The sequence below is a fragment of the Homarus americanus genome, unplaced genomic scaffold (genome assembly GCF_018991925.1).
Source record: "Homarus americanus isolate GMGI-L3 unplaced genomic scaffold, GMGI_Hamer_2.0 scaffold16889, whole genome shotgun sequence".
NCBI lineage: Eukaryota > Metazoa > Arthropoda > Malacostraca > Decapoda > Nephropidae > Homarus > Homarus americanus.
In genome coordinates this window covers 212501-232500 of record NW_024725586.1, presented here as the reverse complement: position 1 = coordinate 232500, position 20000 = coordinate 212501, and the positions used below count along the sequence as shown (strand labels likewise).

The 20000-nt window shown below is 41.6% G+C and overlaps 1 protein-coding gene across 3 annotated transcripts in view; it reads left to right on the top strand.

The window, feature by feature from the left end:
• The window catches only part of LOC121865245 (locomotion-related protein Hikaru genki-like), a 132864-nt gene that overhangs the window by 96265 nt on the left and 16599 nt on the right, over positions 1 to 20000 (top strand). For all 3 annotated transcript variants that reach the window (XM_042364600.1, XM_042364601.1, XM_042364602.1), the window contains exon 6: positions 17187 to 17352. In XM_042364600.1, the coding sequence (XP_042220534.1) occupies positions 17187 to 17352 (166 nt within the window). The remainder of the gene's footprint in view (positions 1 to 17186; positions 17353 to 20000) is intronic.

Here is a 20000-nt window from a genome sequence, read left to right as displayed (position 1 = left end):
GGTGGATAAAGTGCATTGAACTGGGATAAAGGGGAGGAGGGAAAGGAGGAGTTTGAGAAGAGGGTAGGGGAGAGAGAAGGGGGGGTGGTGTGTGAGGTGCACCACTGAACTGCATTAACGGGCCTCTTTGATCCTCACCTGCACCAATAACCCAACACCTCCTCCTCCATTAATGCGAATTCGGCATCCTTGACACTATCGATTACCCCCCTCCCTCTCACACACCTTCCTCCCCCTGTCCCCCTCTCCCCCTCGGTACTTTGAATTAAATATATATGTTCTGTGCTGTATACTGTATGTACCTTCATTGTTCACTCAGGTATTTCCGATTATTTTCCTCGATTACATTTTCTTGGTATTTCAATTTATTTTCGTCTATTACAATCTTGATATTTTGAATTAATTTCCGATTGCAGTCTCGCTATTTCGAATTCTTCTCACTGATGGTCAGAAATTACCAAATCCGATATTCCGATTAAAATATATCGATACACATGAGTTTGACGCTCCGATAATCATAATTTAATTTCACTCGATATTCCGATTCCATTGTCCTTACACTTCGAATCACCTTAACAGGATTTTTCGAAACTGACTGTCCGAAACCTCGACCTTGATGTTCCGAACGTGTTAATATGTCATTCTGAATTGATCCTCAGATACTTATATGAATGTGTATTAAATGTATACAGTATATATAGCGAGAGAGAGAGAGAGAGATTTACATAGTATATAAACCACATTCATAAACATATCCCTCTAAAAATGTAAATAAATGATGAAGGTAAACCACACATTCATAAAACAAATAAAAACAAAAGAAACAAAACAATTACCAAAGTATCTCCCATAGCCAAAAAAGTAATCCACCTAAAGAAATTAAAATAAATAAATAAAAACAGGGGAAACTAAAGTAAACTAGATTCGCCATTATATCTGTCGCATCTGGGGTACCTCGTCCGACCGTCCGCCTCCCCGCCACCAAGAACCACAGGAAAGACCCAATCCCACGTCTAGCTGAGTCAGTGAGGAGTCGAGGCTTGCGTAGAGGGCGTGGAGGAGACGGAGTGGGCGTTGAGGGAGGGAGGGCCAGGGGAGAGGGTCGGTGGTGTGTGGGGGGGAGGTTGCCTAGGTACACAGGTTCGAGTTCCACTTCAGGGTACACAGGTGCGGGTTGGAGAGGCTGTGGAGTAAACCTCTTATCTGACGGGAGGCCTGCGTCAGGTAGGTAGGCAGGTCTACCTTCGCTGTTCCCTGAGCGAGAGGACGTGGGGGGGGGGGATATATTTGTTTATTTGTGTGTCTTTACTTTTTATAATTTACTGGGTGTTTATTTCTTTGTTTTCTTTTTGGTTTTTTCTTTCTCCTTATTTCTATTTTCTTTCTCTTTATTTATCATGTTCTTAACACTTTATATCTTCTATCCTTTGCTTCAGCTCCCCCCTTCCTCCTCTCCCCTCCATCTCTCCCTCCCTCCTCCCCTCTTTCTCCTCCTCTGCATCCATACATCATCCGTTTGTCCTTCATGAATAGTTAACGAGATACTAATGAATTTTTTGACCCAGCTTGAATACCACTAACTACAGGAGACAAATATTCGTACATGATCATATTAGTGTGTGTGTGTGTGTGTGTGTGTGTGTGTGTGTGTGTGTGTGTGTGTGTGTGTGTGTGTGTGTGTGTGTGTGTGTGGTGGAATTAATCACATATGAATAAATGTCTCTCCTCAAAGTATATAAATTATACAACCTTTATACTGCTGAGCCAAATCTATGTATATTTTCTCAGTATAATATAAACGTATTCACAGTAATATCATTGAGTCGAACTTAAAAATTAATGATGGTAATTACGGACATATGTATCCAACACACACACACACACACACACACACACACACACACACACACACACACACACTTACGAATGACTTGTTGGTTGTGTTTGATCAATGAACTCTAAGTGATATTATTAATGGCATTGAAAGTTAGAATAATTTTTTTTTGCTTGTGAAGTAATTAATAACTGGTGTTCGTAAGGATGTTTATTAATGTTTATTGGTGTTTATTGATGTTTATTGATGTTTATTAATGTTTATTGGTGTTTATTAATGTTTATTGATGTTTATTGGTGTTTATTAATGTTTATTGATATTTATTGGTGTTTATTGATGTTTATTGGTGTTTATTGATGTTTATTGGTGTTTATTGATGTTTATTGGTGTTTATTGGTGTTTATTGATGTTTATTGATGTTTATTGGTGTTTATTGATGTTTATTGATGTTTATTGGTGTTTATTGAAGTCTGTTTACTAGTAGTGCTGAAGTCTTCTTGAGGTTATATTATTGTTTGTATGAAGAATTGTTGAGGTTCCTGGCCAAACGAATCTAAACGTACATACATACATACATACATACATACACATACATACATACATACATACATACATACATACACACACACAACACACACACCTGTGGAGTTTACTGGGCAGGGATGGATGAGGCAATTTTGTATCCGACAGAAGGTGGAGGTGGTGGTGAGGGAATGATTGTAGTGGTGGTGGTGAGGGAGGAGAGATGGTTGTAGTGGTGGGAGATGGTGGTAGGGGATGGTGTTAGTAGCGGGATGGTGGTAGGAGATGATAGTAGTAGGGATGGTGGTAGGAGATGGTGTTAGTAGGGGGTGGTGGTGGCATCAGGTGATCTTTTTCGTATTTATTATCAAACTTTATTTATCATTTATGTATTATGTAAACAGGATCAACCTTTCTCTATTGATAAACATTCCCCTTCCCCTTCCCCCTTCCCCCCTTCCCCTTCCCTTCCCCCTTCCCCCCTTCCCCCTTTCCCCACCGCCGCCAAAAAAAAAAAGTAACTATACGATTTTGTGTCGAAACAATATGACACAATGGACGAAGTTTTGACAACCCTACCGAGACAAGAGGAGTCATAGTGTTCATTGTGGAAAGTCATCGTTCACCCCGGTAGAGATACTTTTTGGGGGCTCTCTTGTCCTGGTAAGATTATTGCTGTTTCTTTTTTCTTCTTCACTATCACCATCCTCTACCACACTACCACCACCTCTCCACCACTACCACCCCTTCACCACTACCACCATTCCCACCCCTTCCACCACTACCACCCCTACCACCACCCTTCCACCTCTCCACCACTACCACCACTCCCACCCCTTCCCACCACTACCACCCCCTTCCCCACCTCTACCCCTTCCACCTCTACCACCACTACCCCTTCCCTCTCCCACCACTACCACCTTCCCTCTACCACCACTCCCCACCACCACCCTTCCACCCACCTACCACCTACCCTTCCACCTTCCCTCTCCCACCTTCCACCTTCCCCACCCCTACCACCCCTCCCCACCACTACCACCCCTACCACCCCTTCCACCTCTCCCACCTCTCCCCACTACCCCTTCACCTCTCCCACTCCCACCCCTTCACCTCTCCCACCTCTACCACCACTACCACCACTCCCACCACTTCCACCCCTTCCACCCCTTCCACCTCTCCAACCTCTACCACCCCTTCCACCTCTCCCACCGCTACCACCCCTTCCACCTCTCCCACCACTTTTCATTTACACCCTTTACAATAAATTATGTATGAAAATGAAATGCAATCAATTATAAATGATAACAGTATGCGATAAATTACAATACATCAGCATTGATTGTGGTGAGGGGGAAGGAACGTGTATTGTAGGAAATACCTCACCTCGTGGGAAATTATTCTCCACCTTTTCCTACGTTAACTTTTTTCCCCTAATTTAAAATGTGATGAGGGAAAGAAATAGTTTAACACACACACAAAAATGGCGTCAAAATTACACATAGACTTGAGTGTAAAGATGCCTACTTTTACCCCCTAGTTATGAGGGGAAATAACCTAAAAGGGAAAAAATCACAAACAAGACTTGGATCTTTTTTGAGGATTTTTTCCCTTCCATCATCTGGCGGGGGAAAGCGGAAACTCATCACCATAGAAAACGGGGCCGTGCTGTATAATTGATGAAGGGGTAACTAAGTTGGAATTCTTGCATTTAATTTTTTTTTTCCTTTTTCCTCCTTTTAACCGCCAGGGAATTTAAAGCGAAGTGGAAAATATGTTGTGTGTTGTTCCCCGTTGTCTATACGTGGAGCGTGTGTGTGTGTATAGAGGCTCCAATGGGTTATATAAGGCATTAAATACTCTTAAATGTGATTGGTTCTTGAGGAAAGATGAGGTTTGGGGATCAACTGAAGATTAATCCCCCCACCCCCCACACACACACACACACATACGCACACACACACACACACACGCACACGCACACACACACACTTATTTCACACACATTAACGATACCTGGGAAGGGATTGGGTTAGGTTAGGTTAGGATAGGATAGATTAGGTTAGGATAGATTAGGTTAGGATAGATTAGGTTAGGATAGGTTAGGTTAGGATAGGTTAGGATAGGTTAGGTTAGGTTAGGATAGGATAGGTTAGGTTAGGTTAGGATATAGGATAGGTTAGGTTAGGTTAGGATAGGATAGGTTGTGATAGGTAGATAGGATAGATAGGTTAGGATAGGTTAGGTTAGGTTAGGATAGGATAGGTTAGGTTAGGTTTCCTTCCAGCAGGGTGTGTGGATATTGTGTTATTGTATCGAGATAATACCTTGAGTAGATAGACACTGTACACATACTGTATATACATAGGTATGAGCTGACTTGAACACACACACACACACACACACAGACACACACACACACACACACACACACACACACACACACACACACACACACACACACAGAGTCACAAATCTTCCTTCTGGCTACGGTAAGAGCGGTGATAATCCTCAAATGGTACTTATGTATACGTGCCCTCCTCCCTCCTCACGCTCCTAACTCACTCCCCATGCTCCTAACTCACTCCCCATGCTCCTGATTCATCCCACATGCTCCTGATTCATCCCACATGCTCCTGATTCATCCCTCATGCTCCTGATTCACCCCTCATGCTCCTAACTCACTTCCCATGCTGCTGATTCACCCCTCATGCTCCTAACTCACTCGCCATGCTCCTGATTCATCCCACATGCTCCTGATTCACCCCTCATGCTCCTAACTCACTCCTTATGCTCTTGATTCACCCCTCTGCCCCTGACTCACCCCTCACACTCCTGACTCACCTCCCTAATGCTCCTGACTCACGCCCCATGCTCCTCTTTCCCTCTCCTCTGTATATATCTACCTATCTATCTATGCATCTACCTACCCATCCATCTATCTATCTATCTACCCATCCATCTATCTATCTATCTATCTATCAATCAATCAATCAATCAATCAATCAATCAATCAATTCGCTCCCTGCCAACACGTATATAAGCTTGTGACACATAAACAGCACAACAACAAGACCCTGGCATACAGTGACCGCCTCTCCCCGTCACTGTCCAATCAGCTTCGAGGTATTAGAGACCTCAACCAATCACCGTTCAGGTATACATGTGTTCCAAACGAATCATCACTAAGGCCCTTCAACTCTGGACTAATCAACGTCGATATCCTTTCCATTCTCGACCAATCACGTCAAGGTGTGGGGTTTTATTTTTCTCACACCCTCGTCCAATCAGCGTTCAATGTGTACACTGTAGAGAGATATTAAACTGTAAAGAAGAGGAACAAAAAAATAAATAAATGTTTGAGAATATAAAAGCAGAGAGATGCCTTATAAGATTCGGTCAATGTTCGGTTATCCAGAGGTGAGGAGGGGAGGGGGTAGGGGGGTAGGAGGGGGGTGGAGGAGAGGGTAGGGGGTAGGAAGGGGTGAGGAAAGTGGGAGGAGGGAGGTACAGATGGGGAGGGGAAGGGAAGTGTCCTAACTGCCGGTAATGATGGTCAGGGGACAAACACTTAAGGGTAGTTAGTGAAGGCATTTGGGATTGTTATACTCTTCTTCATTATACAAGATGGGTATTTTTTTTTAAGGTAAATTGGATTGGTGGTGATGAAATTAGACAGTGGTATTATAAAGGAGAAATTATCTTAAGTGGGTGCTTCATTCTGGTTGCTTCTCTTCCGTGCTTCATTTTATTGGGTGTCTTGTGGTTTATTTTGGTGCTTCAGTGCTGCTTAAGTGTGGTTGTTTATTCTTGTGTGTTTCACTTTAGTGCTTCATTTCTTTATTTTTTTTCGGATGCTTTACACAGGTGGTTCTCCTTTTGGGTTCATCTGAGTGATCCAGTCATGTGTTTCACCGCAATGCTTCATTTTGGTGTTTCATTACTCTTGCTGATGCTTGAGTCTAGTGCTTCACCCGGACTGGTGTTTCACTCTATGCTTCACCCGAGTTGGTGCTTCACTCTAGTGCTTCACCCGGGCTGGTGCTCCACTCTAGTGCTTCACCCGGGCTGGTGCTTCACTCTAGTGCTTCAGTCGAGTGCCTGTGTGTCGACAAAGCTGACCGTAATATCATGCAGCAAATCTCCAGGTTCATGATATTGGAGTGGGCAGTGAGAGGGGAAGGTAAGAGGGGCTGAGAGAGAAGGTGAAAGAAGTAAGGAGAAGATGGGAGAAAAAGAGAGTGGGGAGAGGAAGAAAGAGAGGGAAGAGAGAGAGAGAGGAACGTAAGGTTGAGGGTTCATAGAGAGATTGAGAGGAGAGGGAAGAGGGAGAGAAAGGAGTGGTGAGAGGGAGAGAGAGAATAGGTGAGAGGAAGGGAGAAGTAAGGCGGTTCCTGGGATTGAGAGGGAGAGCAGGAGTGGCGGTGAGAGGCTGAGTGTGATGTGAGTGGGAGTGTGAGAGGTTGTGTTCTCTGTGTGTTTATCTGACCACCATGACTCCCCACTCCCCTCACCATCACCACCCCTCACTCTCACTCTCCCTCACCACCCCTCACTCTCCCTCACCACCCCTCACTCTCTTCCACACAACACTTGACCTCTGAACACTTGACCTCTGACCACTTGACCTCTGAACATTTGACCTTTGACCTCTGACCTTGTTCTATATAATAAATACCCATCTCTCCTTTCCCACATAGATAGAGATTACAATATCTCTCTCTCTCTCTCTCTCTCTCTCTCTCTCTCTCTCTCTCTCTCTCTCTCTCTCTCTCTCTCTCTCTCTCTCTCTCTCCCAGTTATTGCGTGAGTAAATGAACTTTGTGTTACAGGAAGCCATTCAAATTAAATTCCTCGACTATTTTTTATTTATTTTTTATTTTTTTTTATTATTATTATTTATTTTTTAACCTCCCAAATTTAGTTCAGTTCAATAGACCTTAAAGTTGAGGACCATCGCGAGTATTCTTATGTACATCTGAGGATTTGGGTAGGTTAGGTTTTGGTTTAGGTTAGGGTTTGGTTTAGGTTAGAGTTAGGGTTTGGTTTAGGTTAGAGTTAGGGTTTGGTTTAGGTTAGAGTTAGGGTTTGGTTTAGTTTAGAGTTTGGGTTTGGTTTAGTTTAGAGTTAGGGTTTGGTTTAGTTTAGAGTTTGGGTTTGGTTTAGTTTAGAGTTAGGGTTTGGTTTAGTTTAGAGTTTGGGTTTGGTTTAGTTTAGAGTTAGGGTTTGGTTTAGGTTAGGTTAGGTAACACAAGGGTTGGATTGTTACGTTGTTTATAAATATCTATAAAGACGTCTAGCAGTTTAATTTTATTTATTTACTTATTTTTATGGTTACTTGCATATGGAATTCCTACTTTTCCTCTGTACACACACACACACACACACACACACACACACACACACACACTGTTGTCCAGAAACTTACACAAGACAGCTGCTCCTAACCATGACAACGACACTATCAACAAAGTCGAAGAAAAGTTGTTGTTTTTTTCCGAGGGTTGGGGGTAATGAGGTAAGGTCGTTTTGCAGTGTATTTTCCTGGCCTCTTGACCTCTTGACCTTTCACCTACCATATTCTCTTCTCTTCTGTTGACTCTCTATATACTCTCTCTCTCTCTCTCTCTCTCTCTCTCTCTCTCTCTCTCTCTCTCTCTCTCTCTCATGATGCAAATGTACCACCATCTTTGTGTGGCACCCAATATAAGCTTTTCCGTGCTGCAGGATTTCACCACAAGACACCCTCGCTATCTTGACACTCTCGCTATCTTGACACTCTCGCTATCTTAACACCCTCGCTATCTTAACACCCTCGCTATCTTAACACCCTCGCTATCTTGACACTCTCGCTATCTTGACACCCTCGCTATCTTAACACCCTCGCTACCTTGACACCCTCGCTATCTTGTCACCCTCGCTATCTTAACACTCTCGCTATCTTAACTCCTGAGTGTGTCATCAAATATGTGGTGAATCTTATCGTATTGTTATCGATATTTCTTAAAGTTTTGATATGTTATGAGTCTCTCTGGCTCTCTGTGGATTCTCTTGCTAATGTGAGTCTGAGTCTATATTATTGTGGTATTTTTCTTCATTCTATTTAGTGTTGATCTATTTCTCCACGTTCATTCCGGAGTACCTCAAGGCACGGTTCTTCTTCCCAGCCTTTTATTATTCCTTCCAGTAGCAACACATGTTTCGCTTATGACACAAACTTATGCTCCAAATTTATTCTATCGTTTCAAATCCCACGTTTAATCAAGTCGCCAGGTAGATAGGTTAATTAGCATACAGGTGAGTTGACTACAGATCATCACTATATATAAAACTTACACTTAAAACTTATCCTATCGCTTCAACTCTCACGTTTAATCAGGTCGCCAGGTAGATAGGTTAATTAGCATACAGGTGAGTTGACTACAGATCTTCACTACATATATAAACACAAAGGGATATAAAATGTTCTCGGTATAGTCAAGCAACACCAATTTCTCTCACAAACACACCTCACCTCACCTCACCTGAGTCTCATAATTAGTCACACCTTTTTAAAATATCACAAAGTTTTCATTCAAGAAAATATATACCTGTAATACTTTTTTTCGGGCTCATTACTTTATTTCCCCATTAACATTTAAGTCACCTGTCAGGTATATATACTTTCATTAAACTAAATAATTCTAAAAAAAATGGTGTATACAACATCTTACATCGATTTTTTTTATGATGTGAAATGAATAAAGATGATGAATATAAAATGAATAAAGGAAAAGTGTTTTGTTTACCATTCTTGTGTTGCAGAATTACACTCGGCTTATTTAGTTTACCTGTCGCTTTAATTAGGTTATTCAGGTAAACAGGAAATTAATGGCTGGGTAATACTATTATATCAGTGGGAAGTTAATGTTTAGTGTATTACTGTTAGTTGTGTTACCATTATTACTGCTGCTGCCTTTACTACTACTACTACTACTACTACTACTACTAATAATAATAATAATAATAATAATAATACCACCCCACCACCACCTCCACCCCTCAACACCACCCTTCACCCCCCACCACCATCCCTACCACCCACCTCTTCCCCCCACCACACCCACCCCACCCACCACACCTCACCACACCCCTTTCACCCCCACCACACCCCCACCACACCCCTCTTCACCCCCACCACACCCCCACCACACCCTTCACTCCCTACCACCACCCCACCACACCTCCTACCCTTTCACCCCACCACCATCCCCACCACACCCCCACCACACCCCTCTTCACCCCCTACCACACCCCCACCACACCCTTCACTCCCCACCACACCCCCACCACACTCTTCACCCCCCCCACCACACCCCCACCACACCCTCTTCACCCCCACCACCACCCCTCACCACCCACCACACCCTTTCACCCCCCCCACCACCACCCCTACCACACCCCCCACCACACCCCTCTTCACCCCTACCACCACCCCACCACACCCCCCACCACACCCTCTTCACCCCCTCACACCACACCCCCACCACACACCCCACCACACCCTCTTCCACCCCCCACCACCCTACCACACCCCTCCCCACTTCTTCACCCCCCTACCACCAACCCTACCACACCCCCACCACACCCCTCTCACCCCCACCACCACCCCTACCACACCCCCCACCACACCCTCTTCACCCCCTACCACACACCCTCTTCACCATCCCTACCACCCCCACCACCACCCTCTTCACCCCTCAACACCATCCCACCACACCCTCTTCACCCCCACCACCACCCCTACCACACCCCCATCACACCCTTCACCCCTTACCACCCCTACCACACCCCCACCACACCCTCTTCACCCCCCTACCACACCCCCCACCACACCCCTCTTCCACCCCTCACCCCACCCTACCACACCCCCACCACACCCTCTTCACCCCACCACACTTACCACACCCCCACCACACCTCTTTCACCCCCCTACCACCACCCCCTACCACCACCCCCTACCACCACCCCTACCACACCCTCTTCTCAGGTGTGGCAGGAAGGCAGGGATAGAGTTATAGCCCCATAAATCGCTACAGCACTGATGTGAACACTTCTTTAGCAGATAAATTTGGCTCCTACATCCAAGAGGCAGTGAGGTATTGTCTTAATGTACAGTACTGGAGCGATGAAGTCTTCCTTGTCTGTCTGTCTCTCTGTCTTCCTGTCTCTCCGTCTGTCTGTCTGTCTGCTTCACAATCTGTCTGTCTGTCACACCTCTTTGACTGTCTCTTTGTCTCTCACCATCTCTCTATAACTCTCACTGTCTCGTCATTAATGGGAGACAAATACAGTACAATATTAAAATACGTACTAAAGAGCTGTTAACTAGCGCCCCGAACTTCACTCTAATGAACACTCACGTCAGCCAATCACAACCTCACACGTAAGAATGTGGGCGGTGCTTATTTTCTCCTTCCAAAGTAAAAACACCCTTAAGTATATGCATATATATATATATATATATATATATATATATATATATATATATATATCATAAGAGATATATTCGCCTTGCAGATAACTCACGTCAATACGATTAATTACCAAATGTTGTGGTTGTTGGTTAGGTTGGTTGTTTTGGTTAGGTTAAGTTTGTTTAGGTTAGTTTAGATTAGGTGCAGTGTGGATATAGTATACTGTAAACTAAGCCATTTCTAGTTACAAAAGGACTAATGTAAGTGGTACTTCACTCGACCCCAATTGTAATGTTAGGTATCGGTACATATTCACAGCTGGGTGGACTGAGGGTGCCCAGGGCGTGTTTATGGTACAATAGAAGCGTTGTTTATGTCTTTATGGTACAATAGAAGCGTTTTTATTTTGTTGTTTGTGTTAGAGTAAAGGCGTTATCTAAATATAATAAAAAATATCTAGTGTGTGTGTGTGTGTGTGTGTGTGTGTGTGTGTGTGTGTGTGTGTGTTTTTGTGTGTGTGTGTGTGTGTGTGTGTGTAAGATTTACTGACGATTCAGCTTAGTGAAGAGGAGAGAGAAAATATGTGAGAGTTGTATTGATGCCGGAGGAGTCTCTCTCTCTCTCTCTCTCTCTCTCTCTCTCTCTCTCTCTGGGCCTAGAATATCAATGACAAGACAGACAGACAGACAGACAGATACTAAAGGAGAATAAACCTCGTAAGGGGAATAAAAGGGAGGCAATAACACTGAAATCCAAGTGAAGTGTTGAAAGTCAAAGTGAGGCAGCAGAGACTTGAAGATTAAACTAGTCTATTCTGGCAGAGGGGGTGGGGAGGTGGGGAGGAGAGGAGAAAGAGGGAGAGATATTGACTAAGGTACAGTATATTTCACACTCTCACTCATTTCTCCAACAGCCACACATAAGACTCACTCATTTCCGTCAACAGCCACATATAAGACTCACTCATTTCTGCCACAGCCACACATAAAGAGACTCACCATTTCCGTCAACAGCCACACATAAGAGACTCGCCTATTTCGTCACACACACATAAGACTCACTCATTTCCGTCAACAGCCACACATAAGACTCACTCATTTCCGTCAACAGCCACACATAAGACTCACTCATTTCCGTCAACAGCCACACATAAGACTCACTTCTATTTCTCCAACAGCCACACATAAGAGACTCACTCATTTCCGTCAACAGCCACATAAGAGACTCACTCATTTCCGTCAACAGCCACACATAAGACTCATTCATTTCCGTCAACAGCCACTATAAGAGACTCACTCATTTCCGTCAACAGCCACACATAAGAGACTCACTCATTTCCGCTCACAACAATATATTGGTATAAGAAGATTAGTGGTTCTAACAGACCGACAGAGGGCGTTGAGAGATGAGCTTACTGTTGTTATTCTAGTGAGGTAACTCTAACCTAACCCACCTTTACCTTACCTACCTTACCTTACCTAACCTTACCTTAACTTTTAACTAACTCACCTTACCTAACCTAACCTTACCTTACCTTACCTTACCTTACCTAACCTAACTCCACTTACCTTACCTAACCTTACCTTACCTTTTCTTACCTTTTACCTTACTCCACCTAACCTTACCTTACCCATCACCTAACCTCCAACCTAACCTAACCTTACCTTACCTTTTTATTTAATTTTACCTAATTTTATTTTATTTTATTTAATTTAACTTAACTTAATTCTATTTACTTACTTATTTTACTTAATTTAATTCTTATTTCATTTTACTTCATTTACTTTACTTAATTCTAATTTCATTTTTACTTTTTTTACTTAATTCATTTTATTTTTATTTACTTTACTTTACTTTTACTTTTTTACTTAACTTCATTTTTACTTTATTTAATTTCCATTTTACTTTATTTCTTACATTTTACCCTAATTCATTTTTTTATTTGCTTAATCTTGCCTTAATATTATTTATATTTCATCTTACTCATTTAACTCATTTACTCTTACTCTTTACCTAACTCTTACTTCCATTTTACCTTACCTTACCTTACCTTTACCTTACCTTTACTTACCTTACCTTACCTTTTACCTTTTTACCTTTACCTTACTCCAATACCTTCTTACCTTTACCTTACCTAACCTTACCTTACCTTACCTTACCTTACCTAATCCACTCTAACCTTACCTTACCTATTTTACCTTACCTTTCCTTACCTTACCTTTTACCTTACCTAACCTAACCTAATCCTTACCTAACCTTACTCTAACCTAACCTTACTTTACTTATACTTTACCTTTATCTTACCTTACCTTACCTAACCTTACCTTTACCTTACCTTTTACTCTTTTACCTAACTCATTTTACCTTACCTAACTCCCTTTTTTTACTTACCTTTCTTTACCTTACTTCCATTTACCTTTACCTTACCTTATTTTAACCTTACTCTTACCTTTACTTTACGTTACCTTTGTAGTTCCAACAGTATTCAAATTTGCAGAACTTCGTGACCTTTACCTCCTCCCTATTTTTCCTACCTGACCCGTTAGACTAATTAACTTACCTGAGGCCTCAAGTCACCTGTACACTATAGGTTCATTAGATCCTAAGGTTGTCCTCACCTGAAGTTGACACGATACGGTACTGAGTAGTGGAGGAGCCTCAGTACTTTTTCTACTACTACTACTACTACTACTAGGTTTGTTAATGAGGTGAGAAGGAAGACTGTCTATCCTTACCTGATGAACACCTGGAAGATAACATACATTCTTAGACACCAAACTTGTCTCAGTAATAGTGTGAAATGAGACAAATTAGGGAGATAAATAGAGACTGAGAGAGATTTAACACACACGCTAGAATACAATATCCCATGCCATCTTCTCTCTCTCTCTCTCTCTCTCTCTCTCTCTCTCTCTCTCTTCTCTCTTTTTCTCTCTCATTTCGTAAGAGTTAGTTCCTGTCACATTAGGGAAAAAGTGGAGTGTGTGGTGCAGTGACCGTCAGTTATGTCCACTGCGGTAACATTGTAACATCACTTTACCCCCTTCCCTCCCTCCCCCCTCCTCACCCCTTCCCCTCCCTCACCCCCCTTCCTCCTCACCCCCTTCCCCTCCCTCACCCCCTTTCCCCTCCCTCACCCTTTCCCCTCCCTCACCCCTTTCCCTCCTCACCCTTCCCTCCCTCCCCCCCTTCCCTCCCTCACCCCCTTCCCCTCCTCACCCCCCTTCCCTCCCTCACCCCTTCCCCTCCTCCACCCCTTCCCTCCCTCACCCCTTCCCTCCCTCCCCCCTCCCTTCCTTCCCTCACCCCCTCCACCGACCAACTCACACAAGATGCGGCGGGAGATCTCCGTTTGTGGCTGAGGAACAAATCAGATTTTCGACGGTAAATGTGAATATGTGTGTCGTTTCCTAGACAGGGAAGGTTGGCGCGAATAGAAGACAATTTAACAGAGATGATATTATAGAAAGTGTATATATATATGTTCCATTTTTTTTCCTCCTGCCAAAAGAGATATATTTTGGTCTCGTAGTAGGAAGAAATATATTGTGTTCGAGGTTTAAATGTTCAACTATTTGAATGAAAAAGACTTATTTGTTTGTTATAAATGGTAGTAGTAGTGATAGTATTATTATTATTATTATTATTATTATTATTATTATTTTTATTTATTGTTGTTGTTGTTGTTGTTATATTTTTGTGTATGGTTTATTACATACAGTATATAATAGAGAAGATAGATACATAGAGAGAAAGAGAGAGAGACAGAGACAGACAGACAGGCAGACAGGCAGACAGACAGAGAGAGACAGACAGATATGATAAAGCACCAAGTTCGATATATCTCACCTAAGTTGTTTCACTTTGTCAACAACTTCTCAGAGTCGTGAGTTTGGTTCTGATATCTGACAGCCTGACACTCATCCACCGGTTCTTGGTTCTCCCTCGTTCATCTTCTCCCTGACTGTGGTTCTCCCTGGTTCTGGTTCTCCCTGACCGTGGTTCTCCTGGTTCTGGTTCTCCCTGACTGTGGTTCTCCCTGATTTTTTCTCCCTGGTTGTGGTTCTCTGACTGTGGTTCTCCTTAGTTCTGGTTCTACCTGACTACGGTTCTCCTAGCTATGGTTCTCCTAGTTCTGGTTCCTCCCTGACCGTGATTCTCATGCTTCTGATTCTTCCTAGCTACGGTTCTTCCTAGCACGGTTCACCCTAGCTACGGTTCACCCTAGCTACGGTTCACCCTAGTTACGGTTCACCCTAGCTACGGTTCACCCTAGCTACGGTTCACCCTAGCTACGGTTCACCCTAGCTACGGTTCACCCTAGTTACGGTTCACCCTAGCTACGGTTCACCCTAGCTCCTTGAATATGCCGCGTCTACCACTGGTTCATAAATTACGTTATCTCCTATATTATACCATATATCTCCTTTATTACCCTATATACCTCCTCTTCTCTCTCTATATATATATTTCTTTATTTATCTCTTAATAACTCCCTCGCCTCATATAATCTCTTTAGTTCCTTAATATCTCACAAGTTCATCTTTTTGGTGTGTTGATTTAATTCTTGAAACAATAAATAGTTCTGTAGTTCATCTGTTTATTGATGTTTTGATTGAGAAGGTATTTACGTGTTGTATAAAAGAGAATAATTTTATATCATGGTTGGGTTTATGAGGTATTTATATAGCTAAGATGATTCGTCACTTTATAATAAAATTGACTCTATTTCATTATGTATTTTAGTGTTTTTACCGTGAAGTCAAAGTTAAAATTAAAAAATATAGCATAACCTGTAAATAAACTTTTTGACCTAACCTGTAAATTAAACTTTTTAACCTAACCTGTATCTCGTTGTGTCATTAACTTGGCGGAAAAAACTTCCTCAAAATGTGTAAATATGACCGTAAGATCCAACACAAACAACGTCAGACGATGGTCCTAAACTTTTACCGCCTTGTCGAGCTTTTCAGTAAACTTTGGCAAATTTTAACCTCACGGATGGCAAACTTTACGCGCTAAGAACTAGTGACTACGTATTATTTCGTTATAGTTTACACGGTATACAAACGTTAAGTATCACCACAGTTAATTAAAGTATCAGAGTTTACAATTAACTGTGTCAGCTGCAACTTCATATTCCCGCGCTTTTTTTTTTCCGCCACTTTCAGAGACTTTACCAAATACTTTTTTTAGGAATTTTCTGCCACTTTTAGAGATTTTACCATACACTTTTAAACACTTTCCGCTGTTAGAGACTTTACCAAACACTTTTAAGAGAGAATTTAAAGCTTCATTGTACACTATTCCGAGGTTTTGCTACACACTTTGGGCCTTTTATGTGCATTTTCCTGTACACTTGTTTAAACTTCATCCAGCACATTTTAAGAGACTCCGACGAAAGTTTAAAAGACATGTCAGTGAACTTTTAGACATTCACGCAAGTTTTATATATATATATAGATATTGTACACTTCACTATATGTTTCTTAACGCTTCACTACACACCTCCTTCCCCCCCACACACTTCCTCCCCCTCCCCCACACACTTCCTTCCCCTCCCCCACACTTCCTCCCCCTCCCCCACACACTTCCTCCCCCTCCACCCTCACATACTTATTCACACTTCACCACACTCACCCCCCACTTCTCCAGACCTGGCCGGCGTGGAGGCTATTACACGGACCACCGCTACCAGACAATCAAGGATTCTCAGAAAATCCCATTCAACTCCTGGAGAATGTGTTGTATCCGGATGAGTGGCTGAAAACATGTGTTGTGGTGGCTGCTGGCTGGTGGTGATGGATGAGTGTGAGTGGATGATGGGTTAGGTTTGGTTTGGTTTGGTTTAGTTAGGTTTAGTTAAGTTAGGTTAAGTTTGGTTAGGTTAGGTTAGATTAGGTTAGATCTATTTCGGTTAGGTTAGGTTTGGTTTATTTAGGTTAGGTTAGGTTATGTTAGTGGCCTAATTCGTAAAATAAAAAGCAAAATAATCCTGAAGAAGAGAAGGTAAATGAAGGAAACGATTGTGGTGTTTGACAGGTAAGTGACAAGTGGCATTAAGACATATGTTATAACCTGACCTGACCTGACCTAACTACACTAACCTGAGCCTAACTACACCCTGACCCTAACTACACCTGACCTGACCTAACTACACCTGACCTGACCTATACTACACTAACCTGGTACAGCCTAACTACACTAACCTGACCTGACCTGACCTGACCTGACCTAACTACACCTAACCTAATAATCAGTATGTTTACCTCCTATTAACCCTCGTTTATCAACCTGCTAGTAACCCGTATATTAACCTGCTATTAACCCGTATATTAACCTGCTATTAACCCGTATTTATCTTGTTCTTCCCTCAGCCATCGCCCGAGCTTGAGTTTCCACACGGGTCAGTGATCTCGGGCAGGTGTGAACGTCCCGGTAAATACAAGTTACTGGGTGACTCTGACCTTACCTGTACCAACGCCAAGTGGAAGGGCCGGTTCCCAGTTTGTATTCACACTAACTACTTCTCTAACTATTCCGGTGAGTGTATTAATTGCTCTGTCTCTAATTGCTGGGGTTAATTGCTATGGTGAGTGTTAATTGCTCTCTCTAATAACTCTGGTGGGTGTAAATTGTCTTCCCTAAATTTGTGGTGAGTGTAAATTAGTCTCCCTAACTGCTATGGTAAGTGTAACAACGTTCTTAACTACCTCAGTGGTTGTTATATGGAAGAGGTTAAAGGCCTTTGAGATGTGACCACACAGGAGACAGCAAAAACACCTTAAACAAACAAACAAAAACAAAGACTATGATTGGCTACGGCAGTGAGAGAAATAACCAAAACAAATAAACTCAGGAAAATGAGGTAATTGAGGTAAATAGGGGGGGGGGGAGGTGAGGGAAAAATAGGGATATTAATGGGTAGAAGTGAGGGAAGGAGAGACGTAGAGTTTGATGAATGAATAAGATTATAAGTTTTAGTGTTTCCAGAGAGACAAAATTTTGGGAGGGTTGGTAAAGACGTCTTGTAAATAAGGACTGTGAGTGGGCCGTGGTCGCCAACCCTAAGACATATATTCCAATTTTTAATATATATTTTTTATTACATTATCCTATTTTATTGATTAACTACCTGTATTTTCGTTAATTATTAAGTTATTTAATGTTTAAGTTATAATTAAGGGTTCGAACTAGAATTACCTAGGTTGTTAAATCACTGTTATAACCACTACGCCACCGTAAATATTATATGTCTGATTAAAGGAACATTAGTCGGGAAAAATTCATGTAAAAAATAATCCAGCAGTCCTATTTATTTTTTTATATTTAATCTAGTGTTAAGTAAGATTAATTACTAAATGCAAAACAATTCAGACTAATCTAGATTATGTTCTGGATGAGCTAAAGCGATTCAAACGACTTTATTACTGAACGAGGTGATTAGAGTGAAGGCCTTATTTTAATCACAGGTTGAAAATGTATACTAACCGACCCCGGAATATGTCTATAAACATCACAGCCTAGGGTATTGTGATTGGATTTTTACGCGGGAAAACTAGGGAAATTTTGCGCGGGAAAACTTCGGGTACAGTGAGAATTATAATGGAATTAAAATCATCACTTAAGAGTCATTTTCATAGATCTTTCCCTATCATTACAACTCAACCAGCTTATTAGATAGTTAATAGCCTTGTGTGTGTGTGTACGTCTGTATGTTAGGTGATGTGTGTTTTAGATTACGTACAGGAGAGATTTAAAAAGTGTATTCCCCGTTTTGTTCCTGCATGTCTCACACAGAAGGTAAACAAACTTATATCTGGTATTATTGAGCATCGAAAGTTTATTTTTTTTATCTTTCAAGTGAGAGAAATAAATAGAATAAATAATGAAAGGAAACCAAATGATAAATGAAATAGAAATAAACATATAAATAGGAAATAAAAGAAAAAATATTGACAGATAAATTAAATCGCATTAATTATTATTTTTGGCTTTGGGGAAAAAATAGAAAATAACAAGTAAAGCAAAAGTGAAAAACAAAACAAAGGAGAAGAAAAAAAATATTAATAGAACAAAAGTAAATAGAAAAAAATGGATAAAGGATTAGTTTTTTTTATATCATCCCACATTTTTGTGTGAAACGAAAATAGAATAGAAAGAAAATGGAAAAGAATCACACCCTTTTAGATGTTGGTGAGGTTAGGTTAGGTTAGGTTAGGTTAGGTTAGGAAGGGATGGGTTAAGCTGGAATAGGTTAGGTTAAATTAGGTTAGGACAGGTCAGTTAGCCTGATATAAACTACCAATTGTATACTAGAAATCCTAAACAAATAACTAACTAACCGACCAAGAGCACTAGGAAATTGCCAAGCTTCCAGCAGCCGCCACACTGAGCTTAAAAGCTTAGCGCTCTGAGTTGTGTGTGTATGGTGTTGTTCAGGTCAGAAGTTCTATTCAAAACACAAGGAGATTATCACAGCCTGCTCCCGCCCCTGTCTGTACCACCACAATACACCAGGGAATAAAACAAACACACACACACATACAGTACACACATACATTCACCCATACGCTCACACATTCATACATACACACATTCACACATACCTGTACATGCCTCCACTCAAACACATACACACATTCACAGTCATACAAATACGCATACATTCATACACATAAACGCATTCATACATACACATTCCCATATACACATACACACATTCATACATACATTACACACATTCATACATCCACACATTCATTCATCCACACATTCAGTGAGATAAGTCACGAATTTCTCTACAAGTTTATATTTTTTTCAGTCAGAAAGTTTCATTGTAAAAATATCACTGCCAGCAAGTTCAGGTTTTCAAAGTTTCCCCACGAATAGCTGTCAGGTTGAGATATAAGGTTAGGTTTATGTTGGGTTAGGTTAGGATTACGTTATGTTAGGTTAGGATTAGGCTAGGATTACGTTATGTTAGGTTAGGATTACGTTATGTTAGGTTAGGATTACGTTAGGTTAGGTTAGGTTAGGATTACGTTAGGTTAGGTGTGTCTGGTATCATCAAGGTGACTTTTCAACTGATTTAAAAAATACTTTGAAAAAATATAATATAAGTATAGATTTAGATACGAGAGAGAGAGAGAGAGAGAGAGAGAGAGAGAGAGAGAGAGAGAGAGAGAGAG